This window comes from Bolinopsis microptera, chromosome 13, assembly GCF_026151205.1.
Source record: "Bolinopsis microptera isolate Bmic1 chromosome 13, MBARI_Bmic_1.0, whole genome shotgun sequence".
Lineage (NCBI taxonomy): Eukaryota > Metazoa > Ctenophora > Tentaculata > Lobata > Bolinopsidae > Bolinopsis > Bolinopsis microptera.
The window spans coordinates 677,525-691,507 of record NC_087084.1 but is presented as its reverse complement, the minus strand read 5'-3'; the positions used below and the strand labels follow the sequence as shown (position 1 = coordinate 691,507).

Here is a 13,983-nt window from a genome sequence, read left to right as displayed (position 1 = left end):
TACGAATCTGGGAATTCCGAGCCCTATTCTTATATTACTGTTTCTATGTGATAGTATATGTGAAATGTTTTGACGATTAAGTCGGGGACACTTCATGATCCCTTTAAGTCTACCAAGTGCTAAATACTTCACACTTTTTTACAAAACACAAGGAAACCCCCTCAGCTTGAACTCTTAAATCGCACAGTTACTATTCGCAGTGTAAATAAGGATTAATATTTTTAGAAGACTGGTTTAGTATTTGAGTTAGACCTCTGTGAGGCACTTATACTTAGACCGGCCCTGACATCAGTGGATTAACATACAAATTGTGCTCTTACAATTATAGTGACGAAGGAAATGCAATTATTATCAGATATAAAAACTATCCTTGTGTTCAGGCAGTGCTAGATGCCCCCGCAGTGCTCAAACTATTGGAGTTACTAGAACAGTCAACAAACTTTCAGTGCAATGGTAAATACTACTACTACTACTAAATCAAAACACCAAATGTTAACAACCATATTTCAACCAATATATTATTCAAGTCAGTTTATTTCAATGGTTTATCTCTATCATATATAATTTTGTAAAATCAGTTAATTTATAATTCGTATACACTTAATTAGTTAATTATTTATCTAATTAACTAGATAACCAATACACGTGTATCTGTAGTATACGAGGAAGAAGAGACCCCGACAATCACCCCCACTACACTAAACACAGCCTACTATCCTGACATCAGACTGGAGTTACAGGACCTGGAGATTATATGCCCACTTAGCAAGTCTACCAAGGTTTGCTAATTAGTTAATTAGTTAATTAGTTAATTAGTTAATTAGTTAATTAATAAAATATTGAATAGATATCTGTCGATACAGTGTACAAATATTATAATCACATGTACCCATCGCTTATTAGCACGTAGCAGTAGTACTAGCTAAAATAACAATTAAAATAACAACCAATAACTACCCCTCTGTTTCAGAAGCCACTAGATAACGAGCTAGTGTGTCACGTGTCACTGGTTACAATGAGCTCCAACCCTGACAACCTGTTATCTCGTGTTATTATAGATAAGGGTTACCACAAACACATCAAATCTACTGACACTCACGCCAGGTCAGTTGTTTGTTTGTTTGTTTGTTTGTTTGTTTGTTTGTTTGTTTGTTTGTTTGTTTGTTTGTTTGTTTGTTTGTTTGTTTGTTTGTTTGTTTGTTTGTTTGTTTGTTTGTTTGTTTGTTTGTTTGTTTGTTTGTTGTTATCTTATTCCTATCTGTAAAGTTCTATTTCTTTGTAACTATTGTATAGGTTAACAATGTGTAACCTTGGTACATTAAAAAAACAGAACAATTAAAACAAAAACAAAACACAAGGAAATTGTACACAAACTATCTACCTACAAGCTAGTGCTGTTACCTAGTATATATATTGACTAGTAGTAGTGTGTGAAGTTACCATGTACCGTGTAAAGGTTAACTTGGTTAAATGTTCACTGTTTCTAACTTTACTTATACTAGTTGTTACTTTAGTTGGGTTGTGTTGTTTTGCTGTTGGAACACTCTATATGATTTGTATGACTGTCACTGTGCACCAAAGTAATGGTATTTAATGTGAGTTACTACTAATAGTTACATCTACTGTGTTCAGTAGTTTATACAACTATAACTGCTGATATATACAATGTAATTATTTAACTTATAATATAATATTTCAATCATTTAAATGAGTTTCCGTCGTCCGTATGCCATAATGTTACACATCTTTCTACTTCTCGAAGTCTTTAAAATACGACTGGCAGAAGAATAGTCTTTAATTTACTTTGAACCAATATAAATACAGTCTGTACTTATCCAGATTAAAGTTCTCAACAGTGGTCAAACTAAATAATGGGTAAAATTATAGGGTGGGCGACAATTGACCCCCCGACAATTTACCCCCGACAATTAACCACCCCCCCCCCCCCCCTACCCTAACCCTAACCCTAACCCTAACCCTAACCCTAACCCTAACCCTAACCCTAACCCTAACCCTAACCCTAACCCTAACCCTAACCCTAACCCTAACCCTAACCCTAACCCTAACCCTAACCCAACCCTAACCCTAACCCTAACCCTAACCCTAACCCTAACCCTATACTTAACCCTAACCCTAACCCTAACCCTAACCCTAACCCTAACCCTAACCCTAACCCTAACCCTAACCCTAACCCTAACCCTAACCCTGACCCTAACCCTAACCCTAACCCTAACCCTAACCCTAACCCTAATCCTAACCCTTACCCTATCCCCAACCCTAACCCTAACCCTAGATTTCGCGACAATTGACCCCAGTTTAATTACATAGTCGGGGGGTCAATTGTCGCGGTGCCCGATTATAATAGGGGAATGCTAGTTTGTTCAGCTAGTGATACCGAGGTGTTCTTCCTTTGTGTTATTCCCAGTTGAGAATGTACGTAGAACATGATTATTTTGTTAATCAATATTATGTTGATTAAAAGCTCAAGATTAACCCTCCTAAATGTTTCAAATAAGTTAATTTACCGATATGTTTGTGTAAGCGAAATGGAATTCCATTTGGAGAGTCTACATTTTAATTTCGCGTAACGCGCGAGAGATCTAAGTCAATGAGTTGACACGGCTCACAGTTAGGAAACGCGCCAATTGCGCGTAATAAATAAATGCGTCATCTTCCTGCGCCCACGTGGCCAGGACAGCTCTTCGAACTGAGTGCATCATTATTAGTGGTGTTTTAGTGCTGTCATATGGGTCTACACTACTTTATGAGTTTATGGAAGCGATTAGGACAGTTGTGCGTCATGGGAGTTGGTGATATCCTACCTATAAGTTTCAGCTTGATTTGGCCTTACTGAACTGTGTCGAGTGTTATTTAATAGTTTTTATGTCCAGCTCAAGTCTCTCCTCCTTCAGGTGCAACTACCAGCTCCAGATAGAACTAACAGGGTTAGAAGTTTACTCAGACAGGATATCCAGCCCTGAAATACCACAAAACATTACCAATGCTGCTGAAGCCTGGGGACAGAGGTTTCTAGAAATCTCTACCGTATTATTCTACTGTATTATTATACTTGTGTCCAGGTCTACTTTTTACAATTTCTCTTGAACAAGAGCTATGATACAGAATACAATCCCAGACCTTTTCTTCTCCCAACTAAACCTCCTCTTCTGCAGGAAGCTGTCGTCATGTGACGAAATATCAGCTACAATAATACAAGGACTTGATATGAGGGTAACGTACGCCCCCAGTGTCATAGCAACGAGGTCTGGTAGTAAGGTAAGTGTTATTACTGCTTACTAATAGAGTACTGATAATGTAATAATAATAGAAGTAGAATAAGAAGGGTTATATCTTAGTGTTTGCAAAATATTCTCCTCCCAGTAACCCTATACTAACCTTTAGTTTGGTATTTACGGTTCCTCAATGGAGGTGCATGTGGACCCGCTCAAAGTACAGCTGGCAGTGGACCAAATAGAACTGCTTCTCCTACTAGCTAACCAACTCCCATCTTCCGGGGCTACTGTAACTGTAGACAGGTACTCGTTTTGATATCACTACATTTCTTACTTACCACTCACATGTGGTCTTTCTAGACTTACAGACTGGCCTTTACATACTGTTAATTTATGCTTACCACATTATCATGTAGACGATCAAGTAAATCAGTAAATGTTTCATCGTATTATAAAATGTACATAATCGTATCCTGCTGAAAGCAGAAGAATCCGACTACTATAATAGATATACTAGTAAAAGTGACACGTGACACACAAGCTCTAGTGAGACCTGAACACTGCTCTCACAGGAAGAGCAAGTCAGTAAACAAAGTGGATTGTTACGAGACTATGTTTGCAGTTAATCATCTTACTCTCCTACTCTACGAGAGAGTTCCTGTTCCTCGAGCAGGGGACCAGATATCCGGGGCAGGTGAGTTATTAATCATCTTACTCTCCTACTCTACGAGAGAATACCTGTTCCTCGAGCAGGGGTATCCGGGGCAGGTGAGTTATTAATCATCTTACTCTCCTGTTCCTCGAGCAGGGGACCAGATATCCGGGGCAGGTGAGTTGGCATTATTAAGGGAAACACTCACTCTGACTTATTTACCCTGACACTAACTCCCTCTAACCCTCTCTAACCCTCCCTGTTTCAGGACACTACACTATCCCGGTATCAGAAGAGCTAGAGCTACTAAGTCTGCTAGAATGTACGGTAGAACAGGGTGTTTTGTCCGCGTGCTCCCTTCCCGCTGGAGATGTCATCAGAGCCTCTCTCTTCACCGCCACACTAAATATATCTACTGACTCTAATGGTTAGATTGCAACCTCAATTAACTAACCTCTCTCTCTCTCTCTCTCTCTCTCTCTCTCTCTCTCTCTCTCTCTCTCTCTCTCTCTCTCTCTCTCTCTCTCTCTCTCTCTCTCTCTCTCTCTCTCTCTCTCTCTCTCTCTCTCTCTCCCCCCTCTCTCTCTCCCCCCCTCTCTCTCTCTCTCTCTCTCTCTCTTCACCACCACACTAAATATATCTACTGACTCTACTGGTTAGATTGCAACCTTAATTAACTAACATCTCTCTCTCTCTCTCTCTCTCTCTCTCTCTCTCTCTCTCTCTCTCTCTCTCTCTCTCTCTCTCTCTCTCTCTCTCTCTCTCTCTCTCTCTCTCTCTCTCTTCACCGCCACACTTAATATATCTACTGACTCTACTGGTTAGATTGCAACCTTAATTAACTAATATAAACATATTCTTTTAAATAATTCGAATATTTTATTAGATAATGTTTGCGATTTTATCCCTCCTGTATCTTTGAAGCATATTTTTCAATCAAGCTTCCTATGACTAGTAACCAGGTTACCAGTTTACCAGGTAATCAGTTACCAGGTTACAAGGCTACCAGGTTAACAGTAACCAGGTTACCGGTTACCAGGTAACCAGGTTAATCACCCTGACCCCAGGAGTGCGCTATGACCGGTTACCAGGTAACCAGGTTAACCACCCTGACCCCAGGAGTGCGCTATGACCGGTTACCAGGTAACCAGGTTAACCACCCTGACCCCAGGAGTGCGCTATGACCGGTTACCAGGTAACCAGGTTAACCACCCTGACCCCAGGAGTGCGCTATGACGGTGATCTGAAGTGTCCGGTGAAAGTGTTCAGCACAATTCCTCCAAACCGCCACACCCCCTTTATAACCTTGTGTAGAGAGAACAACTACAAAACAGGTAATAATATTATATTTTGTTGTTAATATTGCTATTTATTAAATTTGTATGAAATGAAGAGTATAAAAGTTGGCTTTGTGAGACTGAATCTTACGGTCATATTTTTAGAATTTCGTGCTTTATGAATAAAAGTGGGTTTACAATTAGAAATATAATGAAACTAATACTAACCCGGCCTTCAATTGTATAATCCTTGGTGTTAGGACAAATGAGACACAAAGTTTTATCACAAGAATAACTGAAATCATAATGTTTATCAAAACTAAAAATGTAATCTCACAGTTCTCACAGCTTCATCAGCAGGTCCGTCTGCTGTCTCTTATACACAGTCTCTGTTATAAGTTCTTACTTCGCTGATATTGGTCCATTCTACGTTTGGTGTGTTGTTGTAACCAAGCCGTTGCCGCCCTTATTGTCCATAATGACATTTCACTTTCCCTTTCACTTCCACTTTCACTTTCACTTTCACTTTCACTTTCACCTCCTACCTGCTGACACAGCACTGGAGCTCCACACAGCACACCTCAAAACACATTCTATCAATGGCCCTCCTGAGCAGGACCCTGGTGAGGAGTAGTAAGAGGGGTTCCAGCCAGGTAGTACTGTAGAGGAGGAGGGTCACCACGTTATCTATCCCTACTGGCACTGCTACTACACTGCAGATAGCAAAGGGGAGGTACACTATTGCGTAGAGGGTGAACAGAGCCAGCACTCCGTTATACTCCTTACTCATCTTACTCTTCCCTGTGTGCAGATCGTAATCCACCAGGTCCTTGTCAGGTTTAGAAGTCAGCTCCTGTTTCAGAGGAGACTTCAGCACGATACCGGACGAGTTGGAGGCAGGGGAGGAGATAGTCTCGAACTTTCCTCGCTCGTAGTCGATCACTATCTTGCCTTGTGAGGCTCGGAGTTGTTTCCTGCCTACTCCTACTGTCTGGATAGAGGCGGAGTAAGTGGGAGCGGAGGGAGGCAGAGGGACAGGGTCCGTATCCTCTTCCCTCTCTCTCTTCTTGGAGATGAGGAGGATGATAGCTACCCCTCCTAGCAGGAACAGTATGTAGAACACAAGTGCAGCGTACACATTTAGAGGAGGGAAACAGGTTCCCTTCCCCGGGGAGATATCAGAGTAGAAACCTAGAGCAGGTGGTATAACACCACAGAGGGAAGCAAGGAGCCAGGCCAGCAACACGAACCCAGCAAACAGCCACTTGTTCATTATCTTCTTGTAATGCGGCTCCAGAAGGATAGCTACAGCTCGCTCCCCCAACATCAGGATGACAGTGAAGAGTTTACCTAGAGGAACCACTGCGTTCCCAAACCCTACTATTCCACACACTGGGTCCTGGAATATCCAGAGCCCCTGACTCAGAGACTCCTCCTCTGGGTCCTGTACCAGACCAGCGGCTAGAGAGAAAGGGAAGATTCCTATTGTCCAGAGCAGGTTAGAAACAATGAGGGTGATAACCAGTACACCTTGGTGGGTGATAATGTGGCCGTTACGGTAGTACACATTAGATACCAGAGTGTTGAAGAACAGGGACAGGATTATGAAGATTATCATCAGAATGTCGAATGCTATGTGCGTTTCTATGGGGATATCGTTCATGTCGTTTGATTTGGTCAATAGGTTGTCGTCAAACTCCATCGTATCCATCTTCTTTCACTTTCACTTTCACTTTCACTTCTGGTTATCGTTTCCCCCGCACGATACAAAACTCGAGGCGGAAAGCACAGCAGACAAAACGTAACAAAACTCAGGAAGAGTGAGATTGCAGCTAGATAGCAAGATAGCAGTGCTTGTCGCTTGTTACTGTGTTCGTAAGCACGGCACATGGAGACTAGCAATAGTGTGGTTACAGTTACTTTAAAACAGAGAGAGAGAGAGAGCTGGAGAGAGAGCTGGAGAGAGAGAGAGAGAGAGAGCTGGAGAGAGAGCAGGAGAAGCTTAACATACTAGAAAGTGGATTAGTGCACGAGTTAAGCTGCACGAAAGTGTCAAGTAGTTTCAGTGCTATTCAACTTGCTGGATCAGTATACGTGCGAAGTTGTTGAATGTGAAGATAATCGTGGGAGCTCTTGAGTGTTATCCAGAGTTACTGTTATTGATTAAACAGAGAAATCACTTCTCTCTCTCTATCTCTCTCTCTCTCTCTCTCTCTCTCTCTCTCTCTCTCTCTCTCTCTCTCTCTCTCTCTCTCTCTCTCTCTCTCTCTCTCTCTCTCTCTCTCTCTCTCTCTCTCTCTCTCTCTCTCTCTCTCTCTCTCTCTCTATCTCTCTCTCTCTCTCACTTAAGATCAAAGAGATCTTGGGGATGGTAACACTAAAGATTATTGTGAAAATATTTAGTTTATAATAAATACGCATTGTCTTGTTTAACCGCAACTATTTTCAGATAAACTGAAGATGGAAGTTAGGCATGATGTAGAGGTTGAAGCGGAGATAAGTTATCTGGATCCCTTACTATCCGCCGCTAGGAAACTTGGGGGTCTTCAGTTTGGTTAGTTTATCTCACTGTAGAGCAGTTACTTAAAACAGTATACCAAATGTGTTTCCAGTGTGTTTCCAGTGTGTTTCCAGTGTGTTTCCAGTGTGTTTCCAGTGTGTTTCCAGTGTGTTTCCAGTGTGTTTCCAGTGTGGGGAAATTGGGCGATTAGGTTTGGCCTCTATACGGCCACTATACGGCCTCTATACGGCCTCTATACGGCCTCTATATAATGGCCTCTATATAATGGCCTTTATACGGCCACTATATGGCCCCTACACGGGTATTTGGTCTCATACTATTTTTTCCCGATCCATGACTCAAAGTGCCGAAGGCACAAAAGAGTCAAGGACAAGGGTTAGCGATCGAGGTTTTTTTGGATATGGTAGCTTTGCGACCGTGCGAGCGTGCGTGCGTGCGTACGTGTCGCCCACGTGTCTGCCTGCGCAAAGTTATTTTGCGCGATTATCTGAATTAAACAATTGTTGGCGCGCGGTGCTGAAATGTTCAAGTACATTGTTAATTTCACCATGTACGCATCCCGCTAGGGACTAATTGATAGCATAGTATTAATGTTTTGAGTTAGTATTACTATTTTGCACAGATCCGTGTCAGGTTGCATAAACAATAAACATATGGTTACATAGAAATATACACGATTTTCAAATTCAATATAGAATTATATCAACTGGGCGGCGCTCGGCCTGTCACTCCGCCATATTTGCATGCTTATAAACAGTAAAGACTGGGGTCCCCAGGTGATATGGATTATGGAATATGATAAAATACTCCATCACGGATCGGGAAATTGAGCGGCCATCCACAAAAGAAAAGCGGCCGCATTTCTTGTTAGTATTTCCGATACTCAGTAAATTCAAGATCGTAGTATTATATACAGAGAGCTGCTCTAAACACAATATCCTGATCTGCTACATCTCAACTTAATACGGCGCCTGCATCCTAGAATCCAGATAGCGCTACCATTAAGGCAGGGTCATACCAAGCAATTAATTTTATAATCCTTATTTCACAATAATATCAGAACTCTCTCTAATGTCTTGTACACAGTTGTACAGATGGACTACTATAAGAGGACCAGTTTTATGTTGAAAACCACATAATTTACCAGAGATATGCCTCCCATTATTGTTTTAGGATCGGTATTCTATAATATAGATATTACACAATTCAGATCAGAATTAAAAGCAATGAAAGCTTGTATTTGAACAAATTAAACAGTTTATTATCTATAATAAAATTTTAATATTTTCTAAAACGGGTTACTGTTATGGAAACGGGTTCAAAAAGCCCTGATCCCCATTTAACCCAGCTATATATTTGAACCAATTAATGATACGATTTCCGCGAATAAAATTTAAATCGTTTCAAATCATAATTGATAAAAGCATTCATGTTGAAAAATCTCTAAGTTCCCTATAACATATTATTATTGTCAATTCACCTACCATACTTTTAATGTAAGACTAAGAATTTTTTTAAACGTATCTTAATAAGATACTAGTTTTCGCCAAGATTGGCTCTATCAACTAAGAGTCATTATTAAAATAATTATCAAAAATGTTCTAAAATGGCACTCAAGTCTCAACTGAATAGTATAGGGGTCAATAAACTGATGTTCTAAATGTTCTAAAATGTGTCACTGCAATGACAACCGGTCCGTAAAACAAATACCTGACATCAAAATGCCAATAATTGATAATAAAACTATTGTTAAAAATATAGGGTCGATATAACTATTGTAATAACAATTGTTAAGAATGTTCTAAAACGGGTTACTGTTCTGAAAACCGGTTAAAAACCCTGACATCAGACCCATGATACGTATCAGAGAAAGTAGATCCTTGTTTCCAAATTAGTAACCAGACAGCCATTGGGAGAACACAGTACTTTTTAGTTGGACCTGAAGGTTTGATATCGATTAATAGTGGTTTAACTTTAATTCACTAGTGTAGTTTATTAATACGAGAAAATTTACAAGCCAGAGACGATTCATTGGTGTGATGACCAGTAATATTTACACTAATAAAAAATCTGATAATTGTAAATCAGCAAACTGAATTTATGATTACTAGTACATACATAATTATTGCATATTACAAAAATTAACTTACCGATTAATGCTCCCCCTTGCTTTGGTTCTCTAGCTGCTGTCATCTTCCTCTAACTTACCGATTAATGCTCCCCCTTGCTTCGGTTCTCTAGCTGCTGTCATCTTCCTCTACTGGCATCGAACTGATCATCGAACCGACAAAACGATCTGAAAATCAATAACTCAGATTATTGCATAAAATGAATTATTTCACGTACAATAACGTAGTTATAATAAATAAAAATATGGTTTTTTTAAAAACATGCACTTACCCATCATCTTCCAAACATATTTTACTTTTGCAAGTTTCTCGGCGGTCAGTGTTTGGTTAAAATAGGTCTGATCATAGAGTATGTCCAAAATACTGTCAGTACACTCATTATCATCCTTTTCTTCCCCCTTTTCTTCCTCCTCTTCTTCCTCCTCTTCTTCTTCAGCAGCACACCCAGAGTCCACTTCTGTGACACGTCCACTTCTGCGCAGACTCAGGATTTTCTCCCAGGTGATGTACCTGACCTGGTGCTTCTTTTCTACATCGGAACATCTCCCAGCGTTGTATAACTCTGTAATTTCTCCTTGACTGAGCACTTTTCCGAAGATATTTAGTTTCATCAGCTGCCCTCCGAATGCGTGTGTGTGACGGTAGTCGTAAGTGTGCCCCAGAATGAGGTGACCTCCCTCTTCTAATGGAGCTGAGGAAACATTTTTAGACCCTATCAGAGTACCATTATAGTAGGTCTTCATTGTCCCATTGCTTGTTGACCAACTTTGACATTGATGAGTCCACGTGTTGAAGGGTACTATAAGAGCACTTCTCAGGTCGTTGTTGGTGTTGTGAATGACGTTGTAGTGGCCAGCATCTGATATTAGGATCTCGTAAGGGTGTGTGGACGTTCTGTAGTTAAACCAAGATCTATAGAGGCCAGTCAGCTTCTTTTTAACCCATGAACATACCGTTAGGGCGTGTTTAACCTGGCTAATATCTATATATGTATACTTTACGTTGTCATAACGTCCGGTACCGAACTGCAGTGCCTTTGGTAAGGATCTCTCTGATGCCGATATAGTGGGGATGGTGCAATGGAGGGCTAGCAGAGCTGTTACGAGTTGCAAAAACATGATCCTGGTTTAAGATTACTGAATATTGAATACTGATCATTTATAAATATGGTTGTTATTTTAACTTAAACCCTAATTGTTTAATTATTACTTGTCTGTTTAAATTAACAAGAAGATGACCCAATCATTGGTAGTTAAATAGTAGCTATTAGCTAATTTTCTTAACCGAATACAGTTAAACCCTGATTAAAATTGAACAAAATGCCGAACATTACAGAAAAATCTATAATACATTAAATTGGGGTTATAACAACTCTAAGGTAAAAAACCAAGCAATTATAAAATGACCCTGCCTTCAATCACGATGCTGATTGTTGTTGCATGGGAACTTGCCGGTTGGCAGTTGACACGTCATAACGATACGGTCCAATAAAACTGAGGCTACCTTCTGATATCTGGACCTCAGACCGCTGCTTATATAATATTCGTAACTCTCCTCAATCCCGCCTCCACAGGGCTCTCTGACTACTGCAGTCTTACCGGCGCAGCTTGTTTCACAGGGCCTCCCCACACTGCACCATGTCAACTTATCAGCCTACTTCAAACCACCGGTGCGTTTATTGATAAAAGCTCTTTGTTTCTTGAATAATGCTCCAACACGTGCAAATTCTTAGAGCGCATGTTCACTAATAAAAACTCTCTCTATTTTTGTTCGACTTTTAGGGAAGGGCAGAATTCGGTTCCGAGAAAGTTAGTTTAACAAAAGGTACTGCAGTGGAGCTGCACGTGCCTGCTTCACTTCTTTACTCACCAGTTGGTGTTATGAGGTCCAGGAACAAACACAGGCTCATATGAACTAATAAATCTTTAAATGTTTTCACCATTTATCTAGTCTTCAAGGGAAATTTAAGATTTACTCCAAACAATAACAGTGCAGGTGGTTAAAGTTCACACTTCACGTGTTTCTTTATCAGCCATCTGACCGCGGTTTACCCTCCAGTTCAATGGAGTTAATTTAATCCTGCTGGATTAAATTTCTATTCAAGTAATGCTTTTCAACTCCAGGACCGTAAATGTGTTGTTCCACTAAATTAACACAACCATCTTGAGGATGACCTGATCAATCTTCACTGGCTGGATATAAAGAAAATTATTGCACTAAAAATCTTACTACTATCCGATAGATCCTTGCTAGGATTGGCTCTAACTTATCTGCAAGACATGTTCAGATACTTACAAAATAGTCACTCATTGAAACTGATTATCCTATCTTTAAAATTCTAAGTTTAGTGGCCTATAACAGAAGATGTTATTTGCTCTCTTTTGAACACCCAATATCCATTTAAGAATTTTCATGTGATTAGTTTCGAGAGCATCTTTTGCTGCTGCTTCTATTTTGGGAGACTCACTTTTGTAGATTATTTTTCAATATATGCCCTAACAAATTGTTGGAATGTGATGTTTTTAAAGAAATAAATTTGAAAAGTTAAAATTTAAAAAGTTAAATGTACACATACGCCCTGTACCGATTCTCACATGTAAGATGTTTCAATTAGTTAAAAGGGCCTATGTATCGAATTTTGTTTTAAATTGGCCTTTGTCAAAATTAAATCAATTACCTCAATTAATTGAAAAGCTTCAGGAACATTTTCAGAGTGTAGGCCAGTCATTCTTTCCATTTAGGATACATAGAAATCAAATTCAAATGCCTATCCGAAAGTTAATTTCCATAAATAGGTTTTTATGCATTATCTCAAAACGACTTTTTTCGACATACGCCCTTTCTATTTGTAGGTGACGATATTACGTAATCATTATCAACCGAGGGGGGAGGGGGGTTTCCCCTTCCATTTGTAGGTGACGATATTACGTAATCATTATCAACCGAGGGGGGAGGGGGGTTTCCAAATGATTATGTTAGTGTATTTTTACACAACAGCTTGTGTAAAAATAATTATGGAAGGGGGAGGGGTTACAGATTTGCCTTAAATTGGCCTAAAATCTAAATTCTAGATGTACACAAATCGTCAGGAATCGTCAAGATCATCAGGAATCGTCAACAAATTGTCAAGATTAACGGTTTGATTAATATTTAAAATGAATTAATATTTATTGCAGAATTAATATTCATTGGAAGAAATTTATAACTAACGTTAATCCAAGCAGAAGCAAGTAGTAGAGGCTCTTACGGACAAAAATACGTATTTTCTGCTTATATGAGTTTGGAGACCTAACCATTAATTGGACACAATAGTATGATGTGTAAGGATCAAGAATATGCTAAGAAATATAAATATGACCTTATTAGTCACGTGCTATACCAATGCGCGTTTTAAACTTTGACAGTCTTTAAGTTTTAGGCCAATGGAGTAATTATATTAATATTTTGTCAGCAATAAGATTACATTGTTTTTTATTTGGTGTGAAAATATGACCTAAAACAAATCTAATCCCGCTGAGTTATGGCTGTTTGAAATTTGAACGCGCGGGTGCCGATTGCGTGTAGTGCGCCTCGAAAATATGTCAAAAACGCTTTTGTAGTGACAATATTCAAACCTCGCTAAAGTATATCTTGGTACTTCTCGAAAAGGAAAAATGTAGGCAAACACGATACAACTATTTTTGGATTAATTTACTATAACGGCAGACAATTATTCCAAATTTAAGCAAAAAAGGGCACATTTTGACCACATTTTTGATTTTTACCCGGGGAAAAGGTATTTGTTTTATTTTATACCAATTTGTGCGGCCGTGTTTTAGCTATCTTCGTGCAAATTTTGACGACATGGTAACAAAGTAAACTTGCTCAAAATATCAAAAAACATGGTTTTTTGGCCTATTTTCTGGCCCAAAAATCGCTTTTCTGCGATTTTACCCGGGGAAACTCAGACTTATCATTTCAAAACCACTTTTAATCGATTCTACGGTCAAAAATACGTCTAGAAATGTGTATCTGGAGTCCCTAGTGTATCGATCAGAAAATGCCTGTAATAGCCTTTATAAAGACGAAGCCTGTAAGCGGTTTTGTTTACTAGTAACTATGCATAGTTAGTAGTTAAGCTTTACTTTACTTACTAGAGAAGTAGAGAGCAAGATCCTTGAGAGATAAATCA

At 39.4% G+C, this 13,983-nt stretch overlaps 2 protein-coding genes across 2 annotated transcripts in view; one reads left to right on the top strand and one right to left on the bottom strand.

Moving 5' to 3' along the window:
- Nucleotides 1-13,983, top strand: part of LOC134825413 (uncharacterized) — a 146,966-nt gene that overhangs the window by 11,681 nt on the left and 121,302 nt on the right. Inside the window, exons 13-22 of the mRNA XM_063837589.1 lie at nucleotides 381-453; nucleotides 658-779; nucleotides 971-1,104; nucleotides 2,913-3,026; nucleotides 3,174-3,276; nucleotides 3,403-3,536; nucleotides 3,806-3,927; nucleotides 4,154-4,312; nucleotides 5,109-5,219; nucleotides 7,612-7,716. Of these exons, the coding sequence (XP_063693659.1) occupies nucleotides 381-453; nucleotides 658-779; nucleotides 971-1,104; nucleotides 2,913-3,026; nucleotides 3,174-3,276; nucleotides 3,403-3,536; nucleotides 3,806-3,927; nucleotides 4,154-4,312; nucleotides 5,109-5,219; nucleotides 7,612-7,716 (1,177 nt within the window). The remainder of the gene's footprint in view (nucleotides 1-380; nucleotides 454-657; nucleotides 780-970; nucleotides 1,105-2,912; nucleotides 3,027-3,173; nucleotides 3,277-3,402; nucleotides 3,537-3,805; nucleotides 3,928-4,153; nucleotides 4,313-5,108; nucleotides 5,220-7,611; nucleotides 7,717-13,983) is intronic.
- LOC134825461 (uncharacterized) lies at nucleotides 9,088-10,858 on the bottom strand. Its single transcript, XM_063837636.1, has 3 exons — nucleotides 10,084-10,858; nucleotides 9,892-9,979; nucleotides 9,088-9,622 (listed from the first exon to the last, which is right to left on the bottom strand). The coding sequence occupies exons 1-2, from the start codon at nucleotides 10,553-10,555 to the stop codon at nucleotides 9,921-9,923; spliced, it is 531 nt and encodes a 176-aa protein (XP_063693706.1). The 5' UTR covers nucleotides 10,556-10,858; the 3' UTR covers nucleotides 9,088-9,622; nucleotides 9,892-9,920.